This window comes from Crocodylus siamensis, chromosome 6, assembly GCF_052110815.1.
Source record: "Crocodylus siamensis isolate JL-2025a chromosome 6, ASM5211081v1, whole genome shotgun sequence".
NCBI classification, from domain to species: Eukaryota; Metazoa; Chordata; order Crocodylia; family Crocodylidae; genus Crocodylus; species Crocodylus siamensis.
The window spans coordinates 20,043,038-20,056,199 of NC_143400.1; the positions used below are offsets into that span (position 1 = coordinate 20,043,038).

At 58.2% G+C, this 13,162-nt stretch overlaps 1 protein-coding gene across 14 annotated transcripts; it reads left to right on the forward strand.

Moving 5' to 3' along the window:
* The first annotated feature begins 3,142 nt into the window (after positions 1 to 3,142).
* On the forward strand, positions 3,143 to 12,935 carry LOC149861491 (uncharacterized). 14 transcript variants are annotated; one of them, XM_090052464.1, is made up of 11 exons: positions 3,143 to 3,319; positions 6,592 to 6,633; positions 8,015 to 8,096; positions 8,200 to 8,268; positions 8,370 to 8,405; positions 8,555 to 8,682; positions 11,528 to 11,594; positions 11,687 to 11,734; positions 11,872 to 12,186; positions 12,261 to 12,408; positions 12,533 to 12,935. In XM_090052464.1, the coding sequence occupies exons 1-11, from the start codon at positions 3,194 to 3,196 to the stop codon at positions 12,906 to 12,908; spliced, it is 1,437 nt and encodes a 478-aa protein (XP_089908590.1). In that variant the 5' UTR covers positions 3,143 to 3,193; the 3' UTR covers positions 12,909 to 12,935. The 14 variants fall into 14 exon arrangements, with proteins under 14 accessions (XP_089908590.1, XP_089908602.1, XP_089908592.1 ...); XM_090052476.1 differs by having other exon boundaries at positions 12,068 to 12,186; positions 12,533 to 12,782; XM_090052466.1 differs by having other exon boundaries at positions 12,068 to 12,408.
* Positions 12,936 to 13,162: the final 227 nt, after the last annotated feature.

The following is a 13,162-nucleotide window of genomic DNA, read 5'->3' on the forward strand; positions in this document are numbered from 1 at the left end:
GTTTATATGATAGATAATAGTATGATGTATGCTGCTATATATGGTAGCCTTAATGTAATACAGTGTATAGATAATAGTACACACAATATACACAGCGTGTGCATACACACTGCATATAACACTAGCTATAATAGTATACACAATGGGTATGCATGTGCACTGTGTGTATAACACTGTAGTAATCATCTCCAGTGTATGTGTAACATCACATGCTATTTTTAACATTTTCATGTGATAGACCAGGGGTGGACAACATGCGGCTTGCAGACTGGATTCGGTGGGGGTGGAGATGTGGGGTGACACCGTGGTGAAGGGAGGAGCCATTTCCTCCCCCCCAACCCAAGCAACAGTTTGTGCCCAACAACTGCTGTGGTTTAGCTTGGGTGGGCAGTACTGAAGCGCGTGTGGGGTGCCGGTGGGACTATGTGTGTGTGGATCCTTGCTGGAAGGAGCCATTGCAGCTGGGGCTGTGCACACCCCCCACACTTACATGTGCACCCACACATCCCCACAAGCACCCCATACCTGCTCACATTCATACATACCCCCACACCCCACCACAAACCGCAGCCCCAGAAACCCCATATATACTCCTACAGCCCCACACACATACCCCCATCCCCACCCACCCACATATTTGCATAATGCAGCCCACCATAAACCCCCCATATTCAGACACCCACATCCACACCTCATACACACCCCTCCCCTCCCCTCCCCAGTATACAAAGGTAAGACTTCATTTTGAGCTCCGATGCAATCATCTCTATCCACACAACACAAACTCACAAACAGACAAAAATAATTTTTTAGAAATAAAATACTGTAATTGTGGATGTGGGATTTGGAGTACAGCAGTCATAGGGGGGTTCCAGTTCCAAGATGACAAACCCCATTCCCAAAAGGAGTAATCCCGGTGGCAAAGGGTAGGGGGCAAGACTTCTGGTCTAAACCCCTAGCTGAAATGATTGCCCACTCCAGTTGGTTACAGGCACTCTTCTCTGCACCCCAGGCTCCATAACACATGGGGAGTATAGACTGACACCATATGTGGTGCAGGGAATAGTGCAAGATACTAGTGTCCATAGCATATGTAGTATAGATAAGTGTAAATAATATACAGCATTGATCTATACACCAGGTACCTGGTAGTGTCTGGGGTGCAGAGAATAGTGTTGATGTTAGTGTAAGGAAATGGGGTCTATAATGTTACACATCTAAGATAATAGCATCTCTAGTATGTACGCTATTATCTACACAGCTGTATTATAGACATTTACCTTAGGTGTGTGACATTATAGACACTTATCTACACTACCTATACTATAGGCACTTATGTGTAACACTATAGACACTATTATCTTAAAGGTAGTGTAGAGAATAGTGTCTATAGTGTAGCATGTATAGTATACATGCTACTACCTGGAATGTGTAACACTATAGACACTAATCTCTGTACCACAAGGTGTATAGCTCTATGCTTCACATTATGTACACTATTATCTACACTACGTGTACTATAGATGCTACAAGGGTCTGAATTTTGGGGGGCTGAGCCCCCATGACACAAGAGCCTCCCTGTAAGATTTGAAAATCATAACCGGGGGGTTATCTCGGAGTGGATGTGTGAATCAGTAAACCAGTTGAACTTAGTGTCAACACCTGCCCCCTCCCCCCCATCCCAAGAGTCGATGTACAATTTGCTCCCTGGGTGCCATCATACATGTATGACATTATAGACTCTGTTCTCTGACTGCAGGCATTACTCCCAAGGTGGCATAGAGCTCAACGCTGTAGAGGACGTGCACTACGTATATTCTAGACTATTCTCCGCTATGTAGCGCACATCCTCTACAGCGTCAAGCTCTACGCCGTGTTCAGAGTAATGCCTGACGCAGCGAATAGCAGCTGCAGCTATAACGTTAGGCCTGCAACATCACAGACACTGTTATATGTGTAACATAGATACTACTGTTTGCACCACATAGGCCACTATATATCTATCAACACTGTATATTTTTGTCCGCTTATCTACACTGCATACTAGAGCTGCTATTATCTTACACATGGAACATTATTCTCTACATCACAGACGCAACTATATACACAGTGTATATAGATGATGTAGACTGTTATCTACACCACATCCTATACAGGGTCGAGCTATACACTGTGCACAGAAATGTATATGTGATGTAATAAGCAGCATTGGCCGTGTTATACAGATGCTAGCATCTATATGTCTACATACATGTCTACAAGTTATGCATAAACTAGCGTCTATAGGATATGCAGGGTTGATGATAGTGACTGCAATATACTGTAGATCTGTTGCCTGCGTGATACACATAAAATAATACAGATGCCAGTGGACACCTGTGCGTACACGCTACATGCGGGAGCGCAAAGAAGAGTGTCTGTTCTAGTCTCTATTATTCTGTAATAGATTACAATTAGTGTTTTTATTAATATAGAGCAGTATGTGTGTGTGCGTGTGTGCGTGTGCACATAGTAATAATAGCATTAAGGGGATGTCGCACTAATGACTTACCCTGGCCATCAGAGCATTGGTCAGTGCAGCTCCCTCCGTGGGCACATGTGGGGGTGGCTGGAAGCAGGGGAACAACATTTCGTTGGAGGGCCCTGTGGAGAAGGAGCAGGGGTGGGTACCCACCCCCCAGGGACCCTGCCCTCCTTGCTCAGCTCCTTGTTGGGACGTGTTTCTGGCTGCGCCTGGGCGCCGAGGGGCCGGGGGCAGAAAGGGGATAATTAGGAGTACCAAGTAATATTTGTGAGATCCCTTCAACCTGCATCACGGCCCCCAGCCCCGCTGTGACAAGATGGGGGGCACACCTGGGATCTCTCTGGGTCTGAGGTAGGGACGGGCCCGAGTCCCAGGGGCTTGCACCCCCACTGGGGAGGGCCACATTGGCAGTTGCACAGACTGCCCCCACACCCCAGAGGGCAGCAGGGACGAGGCCTGGAGCGGGAGCATGGCCCGTGCCCCCTTGCACACGTACTGCACCTCCCCCGGCAGCCCCAGGCCCGGCAGGCGCTCTCCCCCTCCCGCTTCCCCCAGGGCAGCTTCCTGTCTCGTGCACAAACACACGCACACGTGCAGCCCCCCCTGCTGTTTCCTGCCCCCCCCCCCGCGCTTCCTGTCCCGTGTCCCCCGCCCAGGCTGGGCCCGGGGATGCGGCGGCGGCGGCGCGGGGCGGCGGGAGGCGGCGGGGCCCTGGCGGGGGTCGCGCTGGGGCTGGCGGCGCTGGCCTTGGCCTTGACCCTGGCCCTGGCCGTGGTCTGCGCGCGGGGGCCAAGGGTGAGTGCGGGGGCGGTTGCAGCATTGCAAAGCGGAGTGCAGTGCGGGGTGCAGTGCAGGGGCTGCAGTGCAGTGTGGGTTCGGTGCAATGCAAGAGGCGTGCATGGGTGCAGTGGAGTGCAATGGGGGTGCTGTGCAATGCAAGAGGGGTGAAGTGCAATAGGGGGCACAGTGCTTTGCAGTGGGGAGGTGCAGTGCGGTGCATTTGGGTGCCATGCATTCCAGGCAGATGCAAAGCGATAGGAGGCACAGTGTACACCGTTGGGGGTGCAGTGTAATGCAAGGGGGTGGGAGGCCAGCACAGTGCACACGGGGTGCAATGGGGGTTGCAGTCCAATAGGGGCACAGGGTGATGCAATGTGGGGGTGCCGTGGAATGCAATAGGGGGTGCAGTGTAGTGCAAGGTGGGGGGGCTGTGCTATGCAGTGCCAGGGGTATACTGCAATGTGAGGGGTAGAAAAAATTGTGCAGTTGGGAGGGAGTGCAATGAGGGGTGGGGTGCAATGCCATGGTGGTATGGTGCAGTGTGTGGGGGGGAGTTTGCAGTCTAATATGGGTGCCATGCAAGGGGGTGCAGTGCAGGGCAAGGGAGGGAGGGGTATTTTGCACAAACCCCCCCCCCAAGGACCCTGAGCATTAAGGCCCACACACACATGCTCTTGCACACACATGCAGACAACTGCATCCCATGCCTGGGTGCACATGTGTGCCCGTGGGGATGCACTGGTGCTTGTAGAGCTTGATGTACACCTATGTGTACCCATGCACTGACGCCCATGTGACAAGCATGCCTCTATATGCACCTGTGCACGTGGGTGTGTGGCCCATCTAGGCATCTACACACATGCATACATGCATGTGCACATGTATCCACATGTGCACATCTGTATACCCATATGTGTGTACATATTTTCCCAGACGTGTACAGGTGTACATGTGTGCACATGTATACATGCATGTGTACACATTGATGCACAGACACATCTACACACACATACCTGTACACAATCATTCAATCAATGTTGACCTGGGAGGGTGTGGGCAGTGGAGTCCCCCAGGGCTTGGTCCTTGGGCCAGTGCTGTTCAACATCTTCATTAGCGACCTGAACGAGGGTGTGGAGAGCACCTTGCTCAAGTGCGCTGATGACACCGAGCTGTGGGGTAAAGTGAATACACTGGCAGGCAGGGACCGCATCCAGGCAGACCTGGATAGGTTGGAGAAGTGGGCGGATCTGAACAGGATACGGTTCAGCAAGGACAAGTGCAGGGTGCTGCACCTGGGGAGAGGGAACCAGCATTATGGTTATAGGTTAGGGGCTGCCCCTCTCGACAGCACAGAGGCAGAGAGGGATCTTGGAGTCAGGATTGACTCCAGGATGAATATGACACGATGAAGCAAAAGGCAGAGCCAACCGCACCCTGTCCTGCATCAACAGGGGCATCGCTAACAGGTCCAGAGAGGTCTTGCTCCCCCTCTATGCGGCGCTGGTCAGGCCACAGCTGGAGTCCTGTGTCCAGTTCTGGGCGCCACACTTCAGGAGAGACGTGGGGAACATGGAGAGGGTCCAGAGGAGGCCACTTGTATGGCTGGGGGCCTCCGTGGCCAGCCCTATGAGGAGAGGCTGAGGGACCTGAATCTCTTCAGTCTCTGCAAGAGGAGACTGAGGGGGGATCTTGTGACTGCCTACAACCTTATCAGGGGCCAGCAGCCGGGACTCGGGGAAAGTCTGTTTGCCAGGGCCCCCCTTGGAGTCACCAGGAACAATGGCCACAAGCTGAGGGAGGAGAGGTTTAGATTGAGGAGAGGTTTAGGTTAGATACTAGGAAGAACTACTTCATGGTAAGGGTGGCCAGAGCCTGGAATAGGCTTCCCAGAGAGGTGGTGCTCTCACCTTCCCTGGAAATCTTCAAGAGGAGACTGGTTAGGCACCTGGCTGGGGTCTCATAACCCCTCCCACCCCCAGTGCTCCTTCCTGCCCATGGCGGGGGTCGGACTCGATGATCTGTCTAGGTCCCTTCCCACTCAGTGATTCTGTGCATGTGCATTTGCACACATACAGCCCATACACACAGATGTACACATATATACACCAGTACACACACAGGTACATGTGTATGTGCACTCATTTTCACACATATACACGTAACTACATACACACATACACACACTTGCATACATGTACTTTTATGTACATATATGTATATGCACATGTACACACGTTTACACACACGCTGACTGAGCACCATACCAGCAAGTATATGTACACCTCTCCCCATGCGAACACATATGTACCACAGTGCTCGGGAGGGGAGGGGATCAAGGGTCAGGCACAAACCAGCTTACGTGTCCCCACGTGTACAGGCCATGTGGTTACTTGTACATGTGCTTGTGCACGTGCACTTGCACACACACACTCACTCATTGACATATGCTCCATTGTGCACACAGGCTCTTGTGCACACGTGCAAGCACACATGCACAGTTCACACATGCTTATGTGTGTACACAGCTTGTGTGCACACACTTGTACATACCCATTTGCACATATGCACTTGTGCATACACACTCCATGCACATGCTTGTGTATACACGTGCATACATACTCACACATATGTGTGTGCGCATGTGTTTACTTTCATGTGCAGAGTTGTGCATATGCATTTGCACTCATGCATCCATGCTCGCTTGTGCATGCACTTGTGCATGCACACTTGTGCCCACTCATTCATGCACATGTGCACACACTCATGCACACCCATTTATCTGTGCCCTTGTGCATATGTGCTCACATGTATACACTTGTGTATGCAGTGGCTTGCATGTGCACTTGTGTATAGATGTGCATGCATGCTCACTTGCCGACGAGCAGTTGTGCATACACTCGTATACACACTCATGCATACACACACACACATGCATGCATGTGCACTCACACTTGCACATGCACACACTTATGCGTCCACATTCACTTGCACATGTACAAACTCCATCACTGTGTCCCTGGTTGTTGGTGTTGCCCCCCCATTCTCCATGCTCATGTTGGGGGGTGGAATCTGTGCCCATGCCTCAGTTTTCCCATGTGCACTCGCTGCCAGGGGGAGTGCCCCGGCGCCGCTTCTGTTTGCAGAGGGGGCTGGGGAGTGGCGCAGACACCTGGGGTCACACCTAGGAGAAGAAATGAGGCAGTCAGGAGGTGGGGGCTGCAGGTCGGGAGTGAGGGGCACTGGGGGGGCTGCAGGTTGGGGTGACCCCTCTGTGTCTCCTCCCCCAGGAGCTGCCTGATGAGACCCCGGACGACCCCTCCCTGGAGCTGGTACAGCGCCCCCCCCCCGTTCTTTGGGGCCTTTCTGGTTTCCTCGCGGCCCCGGGGGGGGAGGGGGGGCTCCTCTTCCCACCTTGTTTTCCTGCCTTTTCCCGCCTGCTACCTCCGTCCGCGTGAGCGCCTTGTTTTCTTTCTCCACCATAGGTCTCCAGCTCTTTCCCTCAGATATTTTGCATTTTTTTTCTTCTTTTTTCTCACTTCCCTTGTATATTTTCCACCTATTTTTCCTTGTCTTTTCCCTCAGCTGTTTTCCCTTTTATTCTTCCATTTCAGTCTCTATTTTCTCTCATTTTTCTTTTTGTTTTCTCTCTCCCCCCTCATTTTTCTTCGCTTTTTCTGTCTTCCCTCACCTCTTTTTCCTCTTGTATTCTCTTTGCCCTCAGATATTTCCCCTCTTTTTCAACCTTTTCTTTTCTTTCCCCTCCACTATTTCCCCTTTTTGTTCTTACTTCTTTTTTCTCCTCTCTCTCTCATGTTTCCCTGTTTTTTCTTTTCTCTTTTCCCTCAGCTGGTCTTTTTTCTTCCTCCTTTTTCCTCTTTGCTCTCTCCCCTCCTCCTTTCTCACCTCTCTCCTCCTCCACCCGCTCTCCACTTCTCTGCTCTTTCTCCACTTTTTCTCCCTCTCTTTCTCGTCTCTCTTCTTCCCTCCACCGTTCCTCCCTTCCTCTGCTCTCTGCATTGCTCCTCTCTCTCCCTCTTGTTCTCTCTTTCTTTTCTCTTCCCGGGTCGCCCCCTCTCCCCTGTCCGGGGGCAGTGTGGGGGTCCCGCTGTGCTGGTGGGCTGTCCGGCTGTGGGGGGAGTGTGGCAAGCCATGATCTAAGTGCACAGTTGTGTGTCCAGCAGTGGGGTGCGCATTAGGCTAAGTCAGGGGTGGGCAAAATGCAGCCCACCAGGCCATTCTATCCAGCCCGCGGGGCCCCTAAGAAATTTAGAAAACTAATACTTATCTGCCCCACTTGCCTGGCATGCAGCCCTCGACTGCTTGCCAAAACTCAGTAAACAGCCCTCCGTCCGAAATAATTGCCCGCCCCTGGGCTAAGTGCACATAAAGCTCTGTGTGTATGTGCACATGTGGTTGTATCTAGCTGTAGTGTGTGCATGTGGGTGTATGTGGTTATAGCCAGTTGTGGTGCATGTGTGAGTGTGTGTGTGCATGGTTGTATCCAGCCATGGTGCATGCATGTGTATGTCCATGTCCTTGGCGGGGGGTGTGTGTGTGTGTGTGTGTGTGTGTGTGTGTGTGTGTGTGTGTGTGTGTGTGTGTGTGTGTGTGTGTGTGTGTGTGTGTGTGTGTGTGTGTTCACCAGTGCAGAGGTGTGCCTATACCACTGGGGCCATGAACCCCATCCCTGCTGCTCTGCCCCCCAACCAGGCTCCCCCCCAGCCCCGCAGCCCCCGTGAACCTCATCCCCCTCCCATGGAGCAGGCTGGAGCCAGGCGGCACCGCCGGACTGGTGAGTCTAGTGCCCCCGGCTCGGGGGGGGGCCTGGGAGCCCGGACCCCTGGGTTCTCTCCAGGCCAGGGGAGTCCCTGCTCACGTCTCCCCGCTCCCCACAGCGACCAAGGGCAAGAGGCTGCGTCCCCGCAAGTCCGCACCAACGCCCCTGTATGCAGCCCACTATGAAGGTGAGGGGGGTGCTTCTTGATTGAGGAGCCTAGGCCTCTGGGCTCCCAGCCCACCCGACCCCCCCAAGCTCTGTCTGACCCCCTTTGTTTCTCTGTTCCAGTGCAACCAGCTGATGGGCAGACTGGGATCTACACGGGTAACTGGGATGGGGTGGGCAGCCAGGGGAGCCCAGACACCTGGGTTCTCTCCCAGCTCGGGCAGCCCCTTGGGGCCCCCTGGGGTGGGAAAGGGGGGGCAGTTCCTGTGCCCCCCCTTACCCTATGCCGCCCTCCCCCTCCCCCGTAGCGGGGCCAGACGGGACCATCCGGGGCTGGGCTGAGTCGCGGCTGAATGCGAGTAGCCCCCTGCGCTATGACGAGGCACGCGGCGTCTTCACTGTCACCCACGGTGGCCTCTACTATGTCTACGCCCAGGTGCGCCGGATGCTGGGGTTCCCTCCAGTGCGGGGACCTGGATTCCCGGGGTCCCTCCATGCTGGGGGCCCGGACGCCTGGGTCCCTCTGATGCCTGCTCCCCCCGCAGGCGCACTTCGACGAGGCAGCCTGGGTGTACGTGAAGCTGGAGCTGGCGTTGGGGGCGGCACCGGCACTGCGCTGCCTGCACCAGCTGCCCCCCCCCAGCGCAGGCCCCCCTGAGCCGCAGCTGCGCGGGTGCCGCGTGGCCGGGCTGCTGCGCCTGCCCTCTGGTGCCACCTTGCGCCTGGGCACTGTGCCCCGCGTGCGTCTCAAGCCCGATGCCTCCCTCACCCACCTGGGCCTCTTTCAGCTCCGCTAGTTGGAGCCCAGGCACCTGGGTTTGCCCAGGCTGGGCCTCCCCAAGCCCAGAAGCCTGGGTCCCACAGGGCCAAGACGCCTGGGTCCCCCCCAGGGCGAGCATCTCCGAGCCTGGATACCTGGGTTCCCTCAGGCTGGGGTCCCTCAGGACCCGGATGCCCGGGTTCCCCCAGGTCAGGGTGTCCCAGAATGCCTGGGCTCCCCCAGGTTGGGCGTCTCAGTTCCCCTAAGTCAGGGTCAGGTTGTCTCAGCCAATAGGAAGTCAGAGTGGCAGCAGCTACATTTGCTGAGCCAAGCAAGGCGGGTCAGAGCCCTGCTGGGAGCCAATGAGCACCTCCCACAGGGGTGGGGGGGTGGCCTCGCCTGATGGGGTGGGGCCAGGGTGGAAGAGGGGCCTGACATAATTTCATACACAGAAATTTATTGTAATAGAAATAAAACCAGTGGAACCAGTGACGGGCTTGGCCGCAGACTGGGTGCCCGGACACCTGGCTCCCCTCCTGCTTGGGGAAGGGAGTGGGGAGGGAGAGGAGCTGGGAAGCCCCGGACACCTGCGTTCTCCCCCTGCTGGGGTCCGGCGTAGGGGCCTCAGCCTCCCAGGTACCTAACGAGGCCTGATCTCATTGTACCCAGGCCCACCCCAGAGCTGGCTGCATCTCAGCGCTATCCTGTGGGTCTGTTACACTCAGCCATAACACACCCCGGAGCTGGCTGCATCTCAGTGTCAATTTAGGGGTCTGTTCTATGCAGCCAGGATGCACACCAGAGCTGGCTGCAGTTCCTTCCTAGGGTTCCCTGTTACACACAGTCGTGATGCACCCCAGAAGCGGTTGTGTCTCAGTGCTAGACAAGGGGTCCCTGTTACACCCAGCCATGACCCACCCCCAGAGCTGCCTGCATTTCAGTGCCAACGCTGTTCTATGCAGACGCTCAGCCAGGACCCACCCTAGAGTTAGCTACCTCTCAATGCTGGACAAGGAGTTCCCGTACACCCATCCACAACTCACCCCAGAGCCAGCTGCATCTCTCCCCAGCCTCTCCCACCCTGCTGGCACCCCAGACACTTGGGTTCTCTCCCGGTTTGTAGTGGGGGCAGCCACCCACGCTGGGCGCTGCATGCTGTTGGCCACCAGCCTGGCTTCCTGCCCGCCCCCCCTTGCGCAAGAGCCTCCGGCGCCTGCAACTTGGTGGCCACAGCCTGCACCCGCTGGCCACGGAGCCCTGGACGCCTGGGTCCTCCAGCAGGGAGCCCTGGATGCCTGGGTCCTCTCTGGGCTCTAAAAAAGGGGAGGGTGCAGGGATACCTGGCTGGCCCAGACAACTGGGTCCTTTCAGGGGGGCTCTCCTCATGAGTGGGGCCCCTGGGCGGGGGTCGGAGAGGCCCCCCCTGGCGCCATGGCTGGCAGGGGGGGCGGTGCTGGGGGTCCTGGCCTGCCTGGCAGCCCTGGGGGTGCAGCAGAGGCAGGTGGGCACCCTGCGGGCCCAGCTGGAGCAGCTCCGGGAACGGCTGGAGGCCAAGACCCCCGGACCCCCGCAGGTGAGACCCCCCCCAGCCCGATGTCTGGGTTCTCTCCTAGCCCGGGCAGGGGGGCTGCAGGGAGCCCAGGAGCCTCCCCCCCGGCACTTGGGTCTCTGCTCTGGGAGGGGGGAAGTGGGGTCAGGGGGGTGAAAGTAGGGAGCCCTGAGGGCCCAGACACCTGGGTCCTCTCCCAGCCCGAGGGGGGGTGCTGCAGGGAGCCCTGATGCCTGAGTTCTCCCCCTGATCTAGGAAGGGGGCTGGGGGTCCTCTCCCTGCTCTGGGAGGGTGCTGGGTGCCCAGACGCCCAGGGCCTCTGCCAACACCAAGGCTGGGGGAGGTGATGGTGCCTGGGCCTTCTCCAGCTCAGGGGGGGGTCCCAGTGGGCTCTTACCTGGTCCCTCATGTATGCCGGGAGCTGGCATGGGAGGGGGTCCAGGGGGTTTAGATGCACATAGCCTGTCCCTGAGGAGAGATCTCCAGGGGGTTAATCATTAACCTCCCCCCTAGGGCCTGGCCTGGGGCCAGGAGGAACCAGGGAGCAGGAAGCAGCAGCTGGGGAAAGCACCCGGCGGGGGCGGGGGCAGGGGGCTGGGGGCCAGCCAGGAAACCCAGGTGTCCTGGCTCTGCCTAAAGCCCTCCCAAGCTGGAGGGAACCGAGGCCTCCGGACCCCCCCAGCCCTGGGAACACAGGACCCTGCACGGGACCCAGGCGTCCAGAGCATGCACACGTACACAGATGAGCACCCCCAGGACACACCCACACTGCCCTGGTGTTTGGGACAGATGCCCCCCCAGGTATCCAGGATATACACACACACACACGTGCACAACCCAGGTGATCTGGACACACAGACATGCACATTGCTGGGGCCCAGCTAGTGGGGGTTGGGGAGGTCAGTGCGGGGCTCTGGGGGCCGGGGTGTGGGGGGCTGCAAAGGGGCATTAACCCCTTCCTGTCCGCACCAGGTGTCATCCCGCAGCAGGAGGCAGCTTGAAAGGCCGTCACCCTCCCCTGACCTGCGGCACCAGCACCGTGAGTGCGGCTCCGACCCAGGCCTGATCCTGGGGGGGGAGGGAGTTGGGTGGGTCATGACCTCAGGGGGTCTCTGTCCCCCCCCCCCCCAGGCCAACGCACAGCCCTGCACCTGGTCCCCAGCCACTGTTCCACCAATGGTGAGTGCCCGAGCGCTCCCTAGCATGGGGTGGGAGCAGGGGCGGCTGGGTGCCCCAATGCCTGGGTTCTCTGGGAGCGGACGGGGGCTTCAATGCGGCATGGCGGGGGAGGCAGACATCTGGGTTTTCTATTCAAGGGATCGGAGGCCCAGACACCCGATTCTCCAGGAGCGTATGGGGGTACAGGCGCTCAGACACCTGGGTCATCTGGGGGGGCAAGTGGGATATGGGGGGACCGGATGCCTGGGTCCCCAGGGGGCCAAGGACGTGGGCTCTGGGCGGGGACAGGAGCGCGGGGCCCCTGGACGCCGGGGCTGAGCGCAGTCCCCGCAGCCGCGGGCGACGTCACAGAGCTGTGGTGGGCGCCGGCGCTGAGGCAGGGCCATGGCCTGGAGCTGAGCGGCTCCATCGTCACTGTGCGCCAGGCGGGCCTCTACCTCGTCTACAGCCAGGTAGGGCCCCAACCCCGCGCGCCCCCCCCCCGCGCACGCCTCCGCCCCCCTTCACCATCTCCCCCCCCGGCCAGGTGCTGTTCCACGACCCCACGTTCACCATGGGGCAGGTGCTCTGGCGTTTGCCCCCCGGGGGCCGGGGCCCGGGACAGATCCTGCTGCGCTGCGTCCAGAGCATGCCCGGGCAGCGAGAGCAGGCCTACAACAGCTGCTACAGCGGAGGTGGGCGGGGCCTGGCCGGGAGGGGGTGGGGCCTCCAGAAGGGGGGTGGGGCGGGGGCACCTTCCAGGTGCTCGGGAGGCGTCCGGGACCCACCCTGAGGCTCTGTCCCTTCTCGCCCCCATAGGTGCTTTCCATCTGCAGCGGGGGGAGGGGCTGCGCCTTGCCGTACCACGGGCCAACGCCTCCCTGGACCTCACCCCCCACGGCACCTTCCTGGGCCTGGTGCGGCTCTAGAGGTACCCGGACAGCGCCCCGCAAAAGGGAGCCCAGGCGTCCAGGCGCGACCGAGAGAGACGGCAGGATCCAGGCGTCCGGAGCCGGCCGCCACCAGCGCGAAGGGACCCAGGCGTACGGGCGGCGGCGCCGAGACGGGGAACGCCCTAGGCGCCCGGGACGCCGCATGGACACGTGGGGAAAAGGACCCAGACGCCCGGGGCGGGGGGCTCAGCAGGCGTTGCGACTACCCGGGCCCGCCAACTAACACCGATTCCCGCTCGTAGCAACAAGGGCGTCACTCCCGAAATCTCCGTGAGGCCTGAGGCTCCTTGTCGCCGTAGCAACGGGGGTGGGTCCGGACGCCTGGGATCCATCTCGGCTGGCGGGGGAAGGCGAGAGCCCAGGGTCCCACAAGCCCTTAGGCTGCGAGTCCTGAGTGAGGGGTACTCGCCGGGCCGGGCCGGCCTGAGGCTCTTGGTGGGGCGTACGAAGGGTTTAAGTGCAGCCAAGCCGCCGAGATCTCGTGAGACTTAGGTCC

Excerpts from the sequence above, each read along its gene's own strand:
- LOC149861491 (XM_090052463.1), top strand. The coding sequence starts at position 3,194 with ATGCGGCGGCGGCGGCGCGGGGCGGCGGGAGGCGGCGGGGCCCTGGCG. Across the intron at positions 8,683-11,527 it reads TCTACTATGTCTACGCCCAG|GTGTCATCCCGCAGCAGGAG; the intron begins GTGCGCCGGATG and ends TGTCCGCACCAG. Across the intron at positions 12,409-12,532 it reads CAACAGCTGCTACAGCGGAG|GTGCTTTCCATCTGCAGCGG; the intron begins GTGGGCGGGGCC and ends TCGCCCCCATAG.